Source organism: Periophthalmus magnuspinnatus, chromosome 22 (assembly GCF_009829125.3).
Source record: "Periophthalmus magnuspinnatus isolate fPerMag1 chromosome 22, fPerMag1.2.pri, whole genome shotgun sequence".
NCBI lineage: Eukaryota > Metazoa > Chordata > Actinopteri > Gobiiformes > Gobiidae > Periophthalmus > Periophthalmus magnuspinnatus.
Window position 1 is genome coordinate 16,321,735 of NC_047147.1, and position 17,360 is coordinate 16,339,094.

General features: G+C 41.7%; 1 protein-coding gene across 1 annotated transcript; it reads right to left on the bottom strand.

The window, feature by feature from the left end:
- Window positions 1–85: 85 nt before the first annotated feature.
- On the bottom strand, window positions 86–17,360 carry atp10d (ATPase phospholipid transporting 10D). The gene is made up of 24 exons (XM_055230922.1): window positions 17,197–17,360; window positions 16,081–16,362; window positions 15,048–15,242; window positions 12,446–12,644; window positions 11,959–12,044; window positions 9,162–9,268; window positions 8,481–8,612; window positions 8,276–8,388; window positions 7,797–8,049; window positions 7,210–7,412; window positions 6,932–7,123; window positions 5,915–6,140; window positions 4,643–5,011; window positions 4,310–4,416; window positions 4,114–4,240; window positions 3,109–3,293; window positions 2,548–2,956; window positions 2,370–2,446; window positions 2,134–2,259; window positions 1,848–2,048; window positions 1,686–1,766; window positions 1,505–1,609; window positions 1,238–1,425; window positions 86–1,005 (listed from the first exon to the last, which is right to left on the bottom strand). The coding sequence occupies exons 2-24, from the start codon at window positions 16,347–16,349 to the stop codon at window positions 885–887; spliced, it is 4,071 nt and encodes a 1,356-aa protein (XP_055086897.1). The 5' UTR covers window positions 16,350–16,362; window positions 17,197–17,360; the 3' UTR covers window positions 86–884.

Sequence of the window (17,360 nt, forward strand, 5' to 3'; positions counted from 1 at the left end):
GCGCAATGAGGAACTGAGGGAAAGCAGTGATCGCTGGAGCGTGACTGTAAACCCAGGAAGAAGTACACGCAAACAAACATGATTTCAGTACAAATGTCTTTATTCCGGTCTTAAGGAGTTTGTAAATAGAGAAAAATATTATTCATGATAAAAACTAGGGATTATATAGGATTTAAGGCAACATGGGCGCGTGCAATCCACGTTTGATAATTTGATATGGAGTGTTATTAGATTCATAAAAAAAAAAAAAAAAAACAACCAAAAAAACAAAAAAAAAACAAAAAAAACAACCAAAAACATTATACTATAACAAAATAAAAAATATTATTTTGCAAATGCAAAATTGTAAACATTAGGACAGTAACAGCAATGTGTGACATTAATGTAAATGGGACTGTTGATGTGAAAAGGAAAGGCACATCCTGTTTTTTATTGCATATCAAAATGGTTGATAACTGCCTTTGACATGGTGCCATTTGTCCCATACATTTAGCAGAGACCTCTACTCTGACAATGACCGCACAAAACATTGAACGTGGCATGTGCTATGGTCCTCATGATTATGAAAGATTCTGTCTCTGAGTTTTTGTAACTTGATACCAGTGTATCATTTTTCAAATGACAAATAAATAATCTACACAGATTCAGATGTCCCTCAATGCTCGAGGAACATTAAAATCAAACAAGTAAAAAATAGACAATGGGATTATTTCGCTTTGCATTAGCCTTGGTGAAATAATAAATAGCACCTCATTGGAGAAAAGGTGTGTGTATTTGGCCACTGTTTCTCCATCGGACTAACTGTAGTTCAGTCAGGCAGATCAATGAATACAGCAGTTGCATTGGATGCATCCAGTCATCAGTCCTGTGTAATAATAGTGGGCTCAGGACAGCACAGGGCCTGTGGGCTCCACATCCGGACAGCTGCCCCTCACAGAGGGGCTGTGTGACCACTGCTCTGCTCCTCTCACTGTGACTGAGTTTTTCAGTGCAAGAAACATCAACCTGAAACAAACACCAGGGGGCACTCTGTTAGTACTTACAATTTCTGTGGTATAAACGTGAGTGTTTGTGATTAGAATGGGTTGTGCACTCTCTGTTTACTGTGTTTGATTAATAATATTTGAACATAAAACTAATTTTAAACTGTAAACTTTGCATTTCTCCTTCTTTCTATTTCATTGCATAAAAGGCACTTAGGGGTGAAATTTGTGAGCCTTGTGTTGGGATGAGTTACCTGGGTAACAGTGCTGTTACAGTAGTTAAAATACACACTAAATAGAAGGCTGGCTGGGACATTTGCATTGTTTCAACTCCCAGAGGATTAGTAGGAGGGCTGCAGGTCACACAGAACACACTGAGGAGCAGCACGAAGGCAAAGTATGAGCCAGCACTGAGGAGGAACACCAGGCCATGGATCCACGTCTGCAGACAGGGACACATTAGTCCATTAGACACCATACAGACTACACCCTCTGATCATTACACACACAGCAGCACAGACCAGAGTGTGGCTCTCCACCACCTGGTGCAGCAGGATGATGAACAGCGCTGAGGAGTTTATGGGTGAACCAAAGGACAGCTCACCAATGTCTGAGTCCCGATAGGCCTGAAACACAACATTTTATCGCCTTACTGTAAACTTACACTGAAGGATACAAAGGATACAAAGGTGGTGAACTTACAAAATATGGAATGAAGAAGCAGACAAGGCTCTGGTAAAAGGCATCCAGAATGTTCAGCCAGAACATCAAGGAAACATAGTCCTGTGAGGACGACACATTCATGTTTAAGTTAGAATGTATGTGGCCACATAGAGTGATAATCAAATAAAGCAGGCCACTAACCTTGGAGGTCCTTGTTCGCTGGTAGAACTCAGGGTGGGCCATCAGAACATCTACAGGTGTGTCCTGGTCCAGAACCCCGTAGATCAGAGGAGGCACAGAGGTGAAGATCAGGTTAAATAAGATGAGAACCCATGCGTTGGTCATAACATTCCCAGAGAAACCACAGAAGAACTGGTACCAGAACAGTAGATTCACATACATCTGCAACAAAAAAACTAAGTCAAGAACTCACCACGGAGTAGCTAACACATGTTCCCACATGAACTATGTAAGTTCTTTCTCTCACCACATTCTTGTAGATGAAGTAGAGGATCATATTGGCCAGACGAGTGTAACACCAGTGGCCATGTACCAGCAGCAGTTTCCGGAGGTGTTTGAACCTGGAGATGGCAAAGTCACTGGACATCACAGCCTGAAAGACAACACGGTGACTTACTGGGGCAGCCATTGTAATCATTCATAATAATTCATAATTCTCATTCTCATTGGTTATTTGTGCTTCTTAGATTCACAGTGTAGTACCTGCATGCCCTCCTGGCCAGAAATCCCAACACCAACATCTGCCACCTGAATCATGCTCACGTCATTGGCTCCATCACCTAAAACATCACATTGAGAGTCATCAGATACCACCTATGTCTAATAATGTGTGATTTGTGCCTTTGGTCAATCAATGATACTCTGATAGTGTTGCTCTTACCCACAGCCAGAGTCATGACCTTAAGCTTGTCTCGGACTAGCCGGACCACTTGGCTCTTCTGGAGAGGAGTGGATCTGCAGCAGATGACGGCTTTGCAATGTTTGCTCAGCTCCAGAAAGTCACCCTGGAGCTCAGGCTGAAGAGCCCAGTCCAGAGTGTGCCCATCGATCACCAGCACAGAGCCAGCTCTGCTGGGGGGTCCCGTGCTGGGGGGTCCCGTGCTGGGGGGCCCCGTGCTGGGGGGCCCCGTGCTGGGGGGCCCCGTGCTGGGGGACCCTGTGCTGGGGGACCCCGTGGTGGGGGACCCCGTGCTGGGGGACCCCGTGCTGGGGGACCCCGTGCCCGAGTCATCAGGCACATAACAGGTCACTCGATGAAGAAAATCCTGCACCAACACTGCACAGCTCTCCTGAAAAACACAATCACAAATAACATTGCATCACTATTTCAGGTGCAGTACATGACAACTGAAAGTCCCAAACATCCATCCAAGTAAACTACTACAAAGACTTGTTGTGAATTATACAGTTCTAGTGTCCTGACATGTGGGTGGGAGCTGACCTTATCCTCACAGTTGGCGGTCAATAACTGGTCAGAGGGGCAGAGTAGTTTACAAGCAAAAGCAATGTTGATGGCGGTCTCCTGTTTGTCCCCTGTGAGGATCCATACTTTGACATCAGCCCTCTGCAGAGCTTCAATGGTTTCAGACACCTCCTCCTGCAGGCGGTCCAAGATACCTGTGGCCCCTGTGCACACAGCACACACAGCTGTTACTTCTCTCTGTTTATGTACGTGTATGTGTGCGTATATGTGTGTCTGTGCGCGTATGTGTGTCTGTGCATGTGTGTGTATATGTTTGCGTATGTGTGTCTGTATGAGCGTGTGTGTGCCTATGTATGTGTATGTATGTGTATATAGGGGTGTGTGTGTGCGCGTGTGTGTATATATACACTGCCTGACCAAAAAAAAAAGTCGCCACCTGGGTTTAATTAAGCAAATAGGTCTGAGCCTCCTGCAGTTGGTCAGGTCTAGGTTCAGCAGCAGTCTGTACTCAAAGAATGAGGTCAGCTGACACCTGAATATACTGAATGACCAGGTTATTCCATCAATGGATTTTTTCTTCCCTGATGGCATGGGCATATTCCAAGATGACAAAGTCAGGATTCATCAGGCTCAAGTTGTGAAAGAGTGATTCAGGAGCATGAGACATCATTTTCACACATGGATTGTCCACCGCAGAGTCCAGACCTTAATCCCATTGAGAATCTTTGGGATGTGCTGGAGAAGGCTTTGTGCAGCGGTCAGACTCGACCATCATCAATGCAAGATCTTGGTGAAAAATTAATGCAACACTGGATGGAAATAAATCTTGTGACATTGCAGAAGCTTATCCAAACAATGCCACAGCGAATGTGTGACGTAATCAAAGATAAAGGCGGTCCAAAGAAATATTTGTGTGTGACCTTTTTTTGTGGTGGCGACTTTTTTTTTGGCCAGGCAGTGTATGTACGTCTATGTGTGTGTATGTGCGTGTATATGTGTGTGTATATATATATCCACTGTCACCCAAAAGAGTCAGGTTAGTCTCCAGGGCCTGAGCTGAGCGCAGCAGCAGCTCCTCTCTGTTCTCGATGCTGCTTTCTGCCAACAGTTGCGTCTTGAGCCACACCTCATACTCCTCCTCCTCCAATGTCTGCTCACAGACACAGGAGCTTTAGGGGACAGAGGCACATGGACCACTCTTATAATGTTACACATTTACCTTTGTCGCAATGCAAAGCGTGCGTAGTCCCTCTCTGGCATAGCTGTCCAGGTGCTTCTGCGTCTGTAACCGGATATGACTGTAGACATTTTGAGCCAGCTGCAAACCTGCACAGACACAGTGAAGGCACTGTGATGGAGACAAATTATCGAAGAAATCAATGTGCTGAGGCAGAGAGTGAAAGCTCCAGTTCAATTAGAACACTGCTTCTCTATGTAGTCAATAGTAATAGTCAATATGTAAAATAATAATTATATGTAAACTGAGACTGAGCCCCATTTGAAACTCTAATGTGGGAAATAATAAAAGCAGATAAAGGAGCATGTTGGTTACCTGTAGGGGAGCGGGTCAAGTCCATGAGCACTGAGTCTGCTCCCTTGGTGTAAACCACCACCTGTCCTGTGAGGGGGTGCCGCACCACCACAGACATCCTCTTCCTGTTGGAGTCAAAAGGCAAGACATGCAGTAGAGGCACCTGCACAGTTCCCCCTGTGGGCAGCTCCACCTGCAGACTGTCTGCAGAGCGTGCTTTCAGAGTCATGTGATAGGCTCGGGAAGCGTACACCAGAGCCGCCTCGTCAGGGCTCTCTGCTTCATACAATACTGTGTCCTCAGGCTCCACTGCTCCGGCGTCCTCCGACGCAGCGGCCTCAGGAAACATCAACTTCGGCACTTCTTCTTCCCCAGGAGCATCCATCACACCTACAGGATGAACAACAGAATCTAAGGTGGAAATGTACTGGTGATTCTGTACTAATGTTTTCACAGCAAGTTATACTCACACAATGTAAATCCATAACATTTTCAACAAGATCATCAGCTCAAAATAAATATAAAGTTCATTTGGCATTTTTCTTACCAAGACAAATTTTGTGACACAAATCTTAAGAAAGCAATACAAGTTAGAACACAAGGAACTGTATGTAGTCTTCGCTCTTACAGTTTAAAAAAAAAAAAAGGTCACTAGTGCCTTAACCTGCCTATAGAGGATGCATTCTCAGTAATGGACAGGACACGTCTTAAGCTGAGAATTCACTCACTGAGCTACAGAGGCTGCACTGGCACTGATAAATGATGTCAGGCAGTCAATATTGGTAGTGACTTTGCACTTGTCAAAAAGAACTTCAGGGCCTGGTTCAAAATTGGCTCTGGCCTCTGCTCATTTAGTCACTGTGGATTTTTAAAGTTCATGCATAGTTAACAAGGCAGGACTGACAGCTTAGACTGAATTGTGTGCTTGTGCAGGGAATGAGTGGACTGTAACGTTGCCGCAGTGGGGCCCACAGGAGGGCAGTCTGTAACACCCCTTTGCCCAACTGGATTTGAGTATTGAAACTGGAAACCCAAATGGGAGACCCATGTGAAGCTCATTCTACTTTCTGCTTGGATAACCGTAAACATCGAATAACATAAATGAATGGGACATCATGCCCATTGTTGTCCAAATAATGTCTAGCTTGTATCTAGGGACACAAATAGGTCATGTTTAAGGAATCTAAAATCAAAGTCTTACATACAGCTCCTTAGTTTAAACTATATACTATTGATATATTTAGCAAGCCATCCACATACAACATGCTGTAACATTCTGGATGCAGTTTATACCATTTACACTGAAGTGCTCTGGGTTTGGCGTCTGATCACAGCCTTCTGCAGCCAGTTTGGGGACCGTGAAAGAGCCAGTCTTTCCTTGGGTAAAGATCTTGGAGGCCAGGCTGCTCTTCAGAGGGGGTGGCAGAGTGGGCAGAGCTGGAAGCGCAGACAGGTTAAAGCGCTGGAACATGAGTTTGATCTCCTCCAGCGAACGCAGAGGAGTCTGAGCCTGAGGAAGCTGAAACACAGGACAGACAGTTGAGGCAAAATTAAAGGTGTACTGTTTAAACCAGACTTGGGGAGACTTATCCATGCATTTGTCTCCAGTAGGTTAAACTACTGTAACGGCCTCTCACTGGCCTCTCCAAATGAGCCTTAAGACAAATGCAGTACATCCAGAACGCTGCTGCTCGGGTCCTGACTAGAACCAGGAAGTACGAGCACATGAGCCCAGTGCTCAGGTCTCTGCAATGGCTTCCTGTGGCTCAGAAAATAGACTTCAGCAGTTCTGCTCGTGTACAAGTCTCTCCATGGCCTAGCACCAAAGTATAACTGCGACATGTTAGTGCTAGATGAACCATCTCACACTCTGAGGACTTCAGGGACCGGCCTCCTGCTGGTGCCCAGTCAGGACTAAACATGGGCAATCAGCATTTCAGTTTTATGCAGCTAAAATCTGGAACTTCCAGAAGATGTGAGACAGGCCTCCACTTTGACAATGCGTATATCCATAATGTCTAATGTCTTTCTTATTCTGTAAAGTACTTTGAATTACTTTATGTATGAACTGTGCTATACAAATAATGACTGTTTGTCTTAGGTTCAAGTACAGACATGAAACACTTGGATTCACTTTGAGTGTAGGCACTTAAAATATGGACTTAAATAGTGAATATTTTGAATAGTTGGTACCACTATGGCAGCACAAATATAACAGCACAAATATATGATGTAGCCACATGTACCCATTTCTGTTTGGTTGTTTAGCAAAGATATAAATCATTGTTATGGTTAACTAAGATGACTCACGACATTTAGAGACTGCGCTGGTGAAGACACAACCACACTGTTGCAGATCGCCAGTGTTAGAAAGAAGTCTGTGATGAAGGCCAACTCCAGGCTGGAGGAGGCTTTGGCACAGCTGTGGGCCACATTCAGGTCAGGAGCACATAGCCAGCTCAGCTTTGTCACCAGCTCACAGTCTGGCACCACCTCCTTAGCCTGAACACAGAACAGTGCATTACATATACACTGTTATATACTTGAAGCTGCTCTGTTGTGAGGTAAACAGACCATGTTGCACTGACCAAGGCACTGGGCCGGCACTGGCTTGTACAGGACAGCTCCTCCTCTTCCTCAGAGTCAGCTGTCAGAGTGTTGAGGGACACAGAGCTGTGGTTACAGCTCAGAGAACGGCAGCTCAGAGACTTTCTCCTGGAGCTGGACCTGGGGGTGAGGGAGCAGCGACCTGCCTCCTCTTTGTCTGCACTGTAGACCTCTAACCTGCGCCCTGCACAGACACATCTCATAAATGGAGTGAGCAGCAAACCACAAGTCACCTCAACCACAACTCTAATTACCCAAAAGCCCTATTTATACAAGCCAATCCCAGCTATACTGTATGTCTCCGCTCTCTCGACCCCTCCCTCCACCCTGTGTCTCTTGTTCATCTTTCAGCCTGAAAACCTCACCATCTACAAAGGAGGGGGGGGGGTCCTGAATTGGCTGGGCTAACGGCCTGAGACAGAGCCCCCATCCTGAGTTCCCACCCAGCCTCCATATCTATTCATATCATCAATAAATATCTTTTTCATACTATTGTTGTAGCATGATTCTTACTAGTGAATCACAAGTGTGTAGTACATTCACAGTGGTGTTTGGTATTTTATCTCACCATTGTCATAGTGAGGATACTCCACTCCATAGACGCTGCAGCGGCGGAACACCATCTTGTTCTCAGTCAGAGTTCCAGTTTTGTCAGAGAAGACGTACTGCACCTGTCCCAGGTCCTCTGTGATGTTCAGAGCTCGGCACTGGATCCTGGAGTCTGTGTGCTCATTGTACAAGTCCACGTCATTGTGGATGAAGTAAATCTGACCCAGTTTGACTATTTCAATTGAGACATAGAGTGAGATGGGGATCAGCACCTGTTTATAAAGAGAGAGAAAAAGAGAAAAAATATATGAAACCTGTACTCCTGACAAATATACTGTACGCAAGATGCATGGTATTAACTGCTCCAAAACAACTAAGTCTGTGTAATTACTCTTCCTATCATAAGCTAATTAGTATAAACCAGTAAATATTTCATCATAAGGACTCTGACTTAACATTTTGGTGGAGGTGCTGTTCATCTGAGGAAAAGGGTTTTACCTGTAGAACTATGATCATGGTCCAAAAGACATAGAAGCCCGCCAGTGCAGGGGATGTTTCTTCACCCACTTCAAAAATTGGATTTTTAAGTTGCTTTAGCCAAATACCATGACCTAAACACACATTGACACGTTAAAGACAAACAAGCCCACTGCATAATTTGTTTCACATAGATATAGCTGTGATGTGCTCTCTTCATACAAACCTATAGCCGCAGTGAGACACATTACTATGAGCAGCAGGACACACCACAACACATCAGTGTTGAGCTGTCTCTCTAGAAGACTGCGCTTGTACCTGGGCCCACTGTTGTTCATCATCGCTTTGGTTTCATGGCCTGATTCAAATAGCACAAGTCATTGTTAAGGTCAGTTTATATGACATGTGCAGAAACATAGACAGGGCTTGAGATAATAGTCTTGTCACTGCCTCCACGATTCAAAACAAAAAATTAACAATAGCTTTCATAGTTCATAATGCACATTCAAACACCTATACAAAATGTTTCTAAGGCTCAAAATATACTAAGAGCCTCCAGTCAGCTACAGCTTCTGACAAAATGACAGATTACCCTACCATAGCATAAATTGACCAACAAATACTTCAAAAAGTAGTTAGATTTATTTTACATCTGGCCCTTTGAAGGCAGCTATTTTGCTAATGTGGCCCCAGGTGAAAATATGTTTGACACCCCTGGTCTAAACTATAGGTACAGCAAGATTTTTCTATAGGATGTGTTGCTTTTTGCAGAGTACATTCTATTAACCTTTATGATTACAGTCCTTGTGATTTGATAATTGCGTTAACTCAAATTGTAATTTCTATTTGACTGAGATAAACTGTGTAGGCCTACCACAAGGACTACAAAATGATGACTACTTCTCACCAGCATAAACCACAATGCCCACCACGGCCTCGGAGTTGCGGATGATGCAGCTCCGGAGCAGGAGGTTGCTGTTATGGAGGCCAACTCGAGCTCCACTGGGGTTTTCCCTGAGGACACACACAACAGTGACTACATTAGACAGCTCAATGTTCCCTATATAGCCCCCTGGAGACAACTGCATCACTGTGTTAAGAGCCAAGCTGCTGCAGTATCATGTACAAATCAGGTTCATTACATTGTTACATTGTACTGTTGTCATGATACTAAAATTTCAAACTCAATTTTGATACTAAGGAATAGACTCAATACAGAACGACCAATACTGATACCACAATCATAATTTTAAAAAAGCCTCTTAAATTACACAATAGATTGTAAGTGTAACTGAGTTAAAAATACACTAATTATCATTTCCTGTTAGCATATGTTTGTATATGTCATTTAAATTTATATGTGAATTTTATAATTTTGACATTTTATTTTGAAAAACCGAAAGTGCACACTGATCCCCTGTATTTTATTTTGGTAGCTTCACTTCCCCTCTCAGTAGCACATTGGAGACTGCAGAGGTTCTGTCTCAGTTGGAAATAATATATTTTACAAAAATTACTTACTGTTAGCATAAATAAAAGAACACATGCTGATAAGACAATTTTCACATATAATGGATGTATTTTGGAGAACTAATTTTAAAAGTTTTGTAAATTGTATTTGGACTGTACATTTTTTCAGTAACCTTTATATTGTTATGGGACTGTTTGCCGCAAAAATGAGCAGCCATATCACGGTACTGTTCTCATTCTTACAGGGAGCCATTAAGTATTTATATGTTTGTCACTGGGATGTTTGATTTTATTTTAATTGATGTAAAATGTTATAAGTCATGCATTTGTCTCTCCAAATAATTACTCCATTGCCACCAATATAAATGTAAAATTATTTTATTGTTCACGATTTACATAATTGTGGTTTATATGTGTAATAGCATGGTAATATCACGGCCAGTATGCAATTGTGAGCTCCCGTTCCCTCCTGAGTAACACGTTGGAGACTGCAGAGGGGAGCTTTTGTGCCTGATATGTGTGAAGATATATTAGAGTATTTATATTTTTGTCACAGGAGTAAAGCTGACTGACTCCACCCTGTGTCCCGTCTTTCGTATGTGGCCTGACAAAAGGTCCGCAGCCCTTACATAAGTTTCACCATTAAATTGATGTTCTTTCTTTTATATCACCATGTGGCCTTTTATGTGTATAATCCCTCAGTCGCCCACGTAGATTCCACAGCGGTCCATGGACATGTACCAGCTTGGTTATGTGGTCTTATATTTGTTTTGATACAGGACAAGATGATAGTTAATCTATACAGGAAAGGATCATTTATGTCCTTTTTTAGTATTGATACCTGCTCAAATGAGTGTGAAGTGTGAACTTTTTGTAGGTCTGCCAGAATTACATCAATATTTCTATGGGCACTAGTAAAGACAGTTGGCATGAGTAATAAAGGTAATAAAATAGTACCTCTTATTTGGTGCAGGTTCAATAAAACATTTTTGTGCCTGTCAGATTGAGGAAAATATGAGTACAGAAATATAGTTTAATGACCCCACTGCTACATCATGAGTTAAAAGGCTGAATTCAGGTGAAGTGGGACATTAGTGGAATAATTCAACATTAAAAGAGTCACACGCCATCTGTGTTCTTATATTGTAGCCCAAGAATCGGTGTCTAATAAAACTATAGTTTTGATTGGTCAGGTGTGGTTCTGGGTCAAACTAATGTTTAGACACTTCAAATGACAGTAACACTTCATATTGATAATTCTACACTTCTACCGGGATACAAATCTAATTGACACTGAATTTACATAAACTAGGTCATTTAGAAGCCTTTTAGTCTCTAATTGAAAATAGTGTATAGTATAGTAGTGTAGTAGTGTATACTAATGGTTATATCAAGTTGTATGGGTCAGAGTAACATGGACTATCAAACATATATCATGCATCTGTTTACACAGCATTCAGTCAGTGTCCCACTTTAACAGTTTTTCTGAGGAGTTTTTGAGGGTGTTTCTTTGTTTTGTATGCTGAAGTCTAAAAATAATAATAACATGTCAATCATTCAACTGAGCCTATGACATTTACAAGGTTGTAGCCTTATAAATGAATTATAAACTTCCTATGTCCTAATGTTTCATACAAGCCTACATTAATTCTTCGTGTCATGTTGTAAATGCTGTTTTATTTTGTTATTTTACGTATTATTTATCAATATGGCTCAGATAAGTCATATTCTATCTGGGTTACACACATGCTTTATGCAGCACAGACGGAAAGGGGTGGGCCCACAGCACTGTGGCTGAACTCTCAGCGTCCAAAAGAACTCGCTTAATCGCATCCTCAAAAAAAGCCCATGTTCCCTGTATGCTTCTGGTCTTTGCACCTGCAGACACTACTTGCTCTTGGGTCTCTCTCTTGCTCATAATGCATTGTCAAACAACGGTTATAAAGAACAGACTTTGTCTATTTTATCTCATATGTAGGACACAGGGGAACAGTGTGGTCAGCAGACCATGCTTACTTAAAAGCAAATCCAAGTGCAGTCACGCAAATGTCATGAAACATCTTTATTTTTCTTCATTTTTTTCCCCAAAAGCCAGAAATCATGTGGCCAGAGAACTTTACACCTTGAATATCAATTTTTGACAACCCAATTAGGCCTACATTATAAGTTCTATGTGTATGGGGTGGAGTGGAGCAAGATAGTTTTAATAGCGCCAATATAATAAAATGACTTACATATATCCCCTGAATCTGCAGAGGTTGTTGTTAGGATTCTCACATTCAATACGCCAGTGGAAATCCTCAGGTACAAACTCCATTTCCTGAAAAATAAAAAGGTAAAGGAGGATAAGAATGTGACACTATGTAATCAGGATGACAATCACAATCTATGCCATCCTATCAAGAGACATGCTGCGGCCCCAGTCTTGGATAATACTGCTCTACTTAAACAGAAAAAGTGAAAGAAAGACAGTTGAAAGGCCCACAGAGCCATTAACCTGTCTGTTCAGAAGGGCTGGAATGAGGTCAATCATTGATATGCTGAGAGTTTTGCTAAATATAAAAAAGCTATTTGAGTTTGGTACCTTACTTATCAGGTTATATTACAAGTGAGTCATTGTTTTCTAATGAGTGGAACCAGGAAGTTGGTGGAGTTCAGTAAATAGAGTGTATAAAATAATCCATAATTGAATGTGCAAATATGAGTAATAAGAGTGTGTACCTCCATCTTGGAAACAACCTCTCTCTGTTTCAGGTTGGTCTCCCCATCTAGGTTGGCAGTCTCGATGTAGCAGAGCCCACGGGGGTCTGAGGAGTGCAACAATAGCATGTCTGCAGGGATGATCTCATTACACGACAGCCGCACAAAGTCCCCCACATGGACATCCTTCCAGCAGCAGTCGATGTAGTCCCTCTCCTTACTGCACACACAAGAGACGTGGAAAAATAGTCACAGGTGAGCAAAATGGCTTTCAAATAACATACATTGCTTACAATAATAAAAAAACTCAAACATCTTTACAAGCATTAAAGGTACACTATGTAACTTTTCTAGTAAAACGTCTGCAACCAGCTCGTTTCTCTGTTTGCTCTTGCTTTGCCTGGAGTGTTAAACAATATGTCATTAAACTTATCTATCTCCTTGCAGACAACCACACAATGGCACAGGACTGACTGTTTTTCAGGGCATTAAAAACACCAGCAATTAAATATATCCATGGGTTTCAGAATGATGGAAAATTTGAACCATTGCCATAGCAACTAACAATTTAAAAGAAAATATTGTGTAATTTGAATGGGAGAAAGTCCTAAAATTGTTGCATAGAACCAGAAGCTGAAATCTATGAATAGAGGAAAGAAAAGTTTGCCACACCGTGGAACATTTTAGGCAGAGAAATAACATCTCCACGGAGACAAGCAGTTGGCAAACCCTCCACCAGAGAAATTATATAGTGCACCTTTAAACACTGAGTCTACAATATTTTTGTAGACATGTTAGGGGTGCACCTAAATATTAAAATACATGTTGTAACATTGTAATAAACATTTATGTGCATGCACTGTAAGACTTTGTTCTAAATTAATTCCAACAGTATTTTGCTGTTGTTACAGTAAACAATACTATACCGTACATCGCAGTGGATTCTGGGAGAAAAAGGGGTGGGAGGGTTAAAAACTATATTACAGTTGTATTTTAGCTGTACTAGGGCAGCCTATGCTTGTAATGTACTACTAACGCACCCTTCCCAGTTTTACAATGTGTGTTTATCAGCATGATCCTTCAGACTCCAGGTCAGTGTACCTGGAATAAACGCTGCACTTGAGCCTGTTCACCTCACGATCAGACCTGAACCTCCGTTGGTCCTCCCAGATGTCTTTCAAAGCCGTCACTAAGAGCACCAAAATAATGGGGACCAGTGCTATCTCTGGATTAAATGCCTCCACAACAGGAACAAAGTTGAGCACAGCCAAAAAGATGAAGTAGATATTGGCGACCCGATGAAGCTGCTCGAACAGGTTTTTTGGTATGAAGGACAACAGCGTGTACTTGGTGGTGCGTATTCTGTTGTTTCGGTATGACTTGAGGAGGTGCGTCAGATGATCATCATCGTGACAACAAGAAGACACCACGGTTCTCTTCCTCTGGTGCTGCTCAGTGGAGTTAGACCTAAGTCCGCGCCTCAGCTTACACATTAGTCCAACATGCCAGTTGTCCTCTTGCATATTCCAGCCGTCATTTCACAGTCTGGAGAACACACTAAACTAACATGGATGACTGGGAAATCATTTGTGGAAAGTTGGCCCCTCCCTAAACCACCACACCTGTAATAAACAAACTCAAGGGTCAACTTTTACAGCCAGGTCCAGTTGTGTACAGTGTGTCATAATCCAACACAGGGACACACACCTGGTAAATGTGCTGCATTCAACTGAGACAATTTATATTCAATCTGAAGTCAAAAGTTCAGATGGAGAGATATGAGTCCATACCAGAGACAGCCAAAGTTTTTTCTTTATTGAGCCAAGATGAATGTTACTGGGTCGAGGGCCAAACCTAATGACTGTGTGTACATAGAAAGGTTCTTCTACAACAAAATGTTTGATTAAATTGACTTTAAATATTAGGAAATATATGGGATTGGCTCCCTTTCCATCTCTTGACAGTCTTTTCAATAGTAAACTGAATCAAAATAGAAAAAGAGAGCCCCCTTGTGGACCAAATTAGACCCTCTGGACCCCTGTTCTATAGTATTATATCTTTACACACCAATCTAACACATTGTGACCTAACACATTGCTTATTAATTTGTACCATACAAACTCATGATATTTGATGTTTGACTTAATCTACAATATAATAAAATAAAACCACATACCGGTAGTTATATGCTATAAATTTGAATCTGTTCAAACAGCAAAGATGTATCTTTATCTCTATGACTGTGCTACTTTTTTTTACATTTCATATTAATCAAAACATCTGGCTGCATGAAGATACCATAGTCTAACTTTGTTTTAATGGGTGAGATGCCAAAAAACGTACGTCACAGTTAAGATAACAATTCTGATTTTATCACAAGTTTGTAAGTAAAAGAGTGTTTGATCATAGAGCTGCACAGAAAAGCTCTGAATCACGTTCTGACAATATCACCTAGCTGATCACATACCAGTAAATAAAATCACAATTACATTTTTATCACCATATCGCCCATCCCTACTTCTTTCTTTTTCTAGACCCTGTAGAATGTTAAGACATTTTCCACCCAGGCAAGCATTAAGCATATACTGATGAAAGAATATGAATATTGGTATAGAGTACTCACGTGCAGTACACTTTGGTGGTGTTGTGGTTGATCTTCTTGTCAAACACGTAGCGCCTGTAGTCTTCCAGAGCGTCTTTGATCGCAATGACAGTGAGAACAAGCACCAGGGGAATCATGGTGATCTCCTTCTGGAAGGCCTCCACCACAGGGACCCAATTCAACAGTGCCAGGAACAGAAAGTACAGATTGGCCGCTCTGCACACATTCACCACAAGATCAATGCAAGTTCAATATGGTTGTCCACAATGATGTATAATTTAGACATAATAGTGACATCTAAATCCCATGGTGTGGTATTACCAAGGCATGGCAGGTCTACTTGTATAGCACAACACAAAGTAATTCATAGAGCTTTACAAAATAAGAAAGACATTAAAATCACATTATAAACAAATCAAAATATAAATATTCATCATAAAAAAATAAAATTAATATTAAAAGAGAAGAGTGCAGAATAAAACTTTCAGTCATATGCACAGCTACACAGAACAGTTCTGAACCTGGATTTAAATATTGTCAAAGTAGAGGCCTGTCTCACATCTTCAGGAAGACTGTTCCAGGTTTTAGCTGCATAAAACTAAAATGCTGATTCCCCATGTTTAGTCCTGACTCTGGGCACCAGTAGGAGGCCGATCCCTGAAGTCCTGTGGGAGATGGTTCATATGAAACTAACATGTGGAAGATGTACTTTGGTGTTAGGGCAGGATATTAACCTTGTGACAAAATATTTATTGCAAAATTGTGTGGAGGCTTTAATACAGTGGTTTATTTTCATTATTTCAAAAGACTAACTATGTGTTTCATAACAGCAATTTCCTCATGTTGGTTGTATTTTAAAAAGAGCATAGGACTGATGTAGTTCCCAGTTTTTATTCCCGCTTCTGCAACTGCATTAGATCAAGACGCTTTAAAATACTGTGCCTTTATAATATTGACATACATTTTACATATAATGTTATCAACATTAATAACATAATAATAATAATATAGAAGACATGAGAGTGTGGTCTGAGAGGAACATTCTCTTGCCCACCTGTGGAACTGCTGAAACAGGTTCATGGGGATGAAGGTGAGGAGGCTGTACTTGGTGGTGCGGATTGCATTGCCCTTGTATGCCTTGCTGATACTGTGGTACTCGTCCTGGTGTGGACCCCAGCGGGCCAATACAGTCCTCCGCTTCCCAGCACTCCTCTGTGGGGAGTACTTGTCAGAGACGGGGCGCGGGGGCGAGTACCAACCCTGGGTATGGTTTGCCGCCCATAGCTGCTGACAACGGAATCTGACCCAGTGCAGCTGCTCCATTTCAGATCATCAGCTACCCACACAACAAACACATCACAGGTCCATTACATCAAATATATCAACTGTCAATATAAAATGTCAACATTTTCTTCTCTCAATTCATAATTTCTTTTCAATAGCTACTACAAGTTTCAATTAACAAAATCACATGACACAAGAAAAAACAAAGCATGTTTTTAGGTTGAGAGAGAAAGAGAATGAGAGACAGAAGTACTTCACTGATCCAGAGGGAATTCAAGTTTAGCCACCGAAACTTACTGCACTTCTCAGTCGCCCTTGTATGTAAGTTAAAGGTCTCAGTGTAGTAGTAGTAGTAGTAGTAGTAGTAGTAGTAGTAGTGTGCAGTAGTGTAAAGTAGTATGCAGTAATGTACAGTAGTGTGCTGGATCAGTACATTTCATCTGTATTGTTAACATCTAACTGCAACATGCCTAACCTGATCACCTCCATTCTTCACAACAGTGATAGGGATATTCATGCTACAGTACAGAGCAGCAACACTATGGGTTGGTTCCTGTAGTGTACACCTGCACCAAAACCAGACAGACCAGGACTAAAGTTTACTCACAATAAGCACAGTAGTAAAACCATACACAACATATGTCATCTGACTAGCGCTTGTTGTGGTGTGTCTAAGCGAATCTTTTTGATTTATGCTCACTCTGGACTCAATAAATTGCCACTTTCAGTTCTTTAAATCACTCTAATCTATATATAACTCAACTTCGTTAGTTTTTCTTTAAAAGTACATCTGACCAACAAACGAGCACAGCTCTCCTGTGGTAACAACAGTGGTAACAATTCACTATCGCCGGAAGTAATGAAAGGGTAGAACATTGCTGCTCACCTGAAGCTATTGTTTTGTGAAAACGGCCTGACTGAGCGTCTCTCCGGGCGCTGCTCAACCATAGTCCTGAATCAGAAGAATCCTGCTCCGGTGGAGAGGCTGGAGGCAGTAGCCGCTGTCAGAGGCCAGTTTGTTGAAACGTCTGCGGACAGAGACATCACTGA

Excerpts from the sequence above, each read along its gene's own strand:
- atp10d (XM_055230922.1), bottom strand. The coding sequence starts at position 16,349 with ATGGAGCAGCTGCACTGGGTCAGATTCCGTTGTCAGCAGCTATGGGCG. Across the intron at positions 6,141-6,931 it reads CAGCGCAGTCTCTAAATGTC|CTTCCTCAGGCTCAGACTCC; the intron begins GTGAGTCATCTT and ends CCTGTGTTTCAG. Across the intron at positions 1,767-1,847 it reads AGCGAACAAGGACCTCCAAG|GACTATGTTTCCTTGATGTT; the intron begins GTTAGTGGCCTG and ends TCGTCCTCACAG.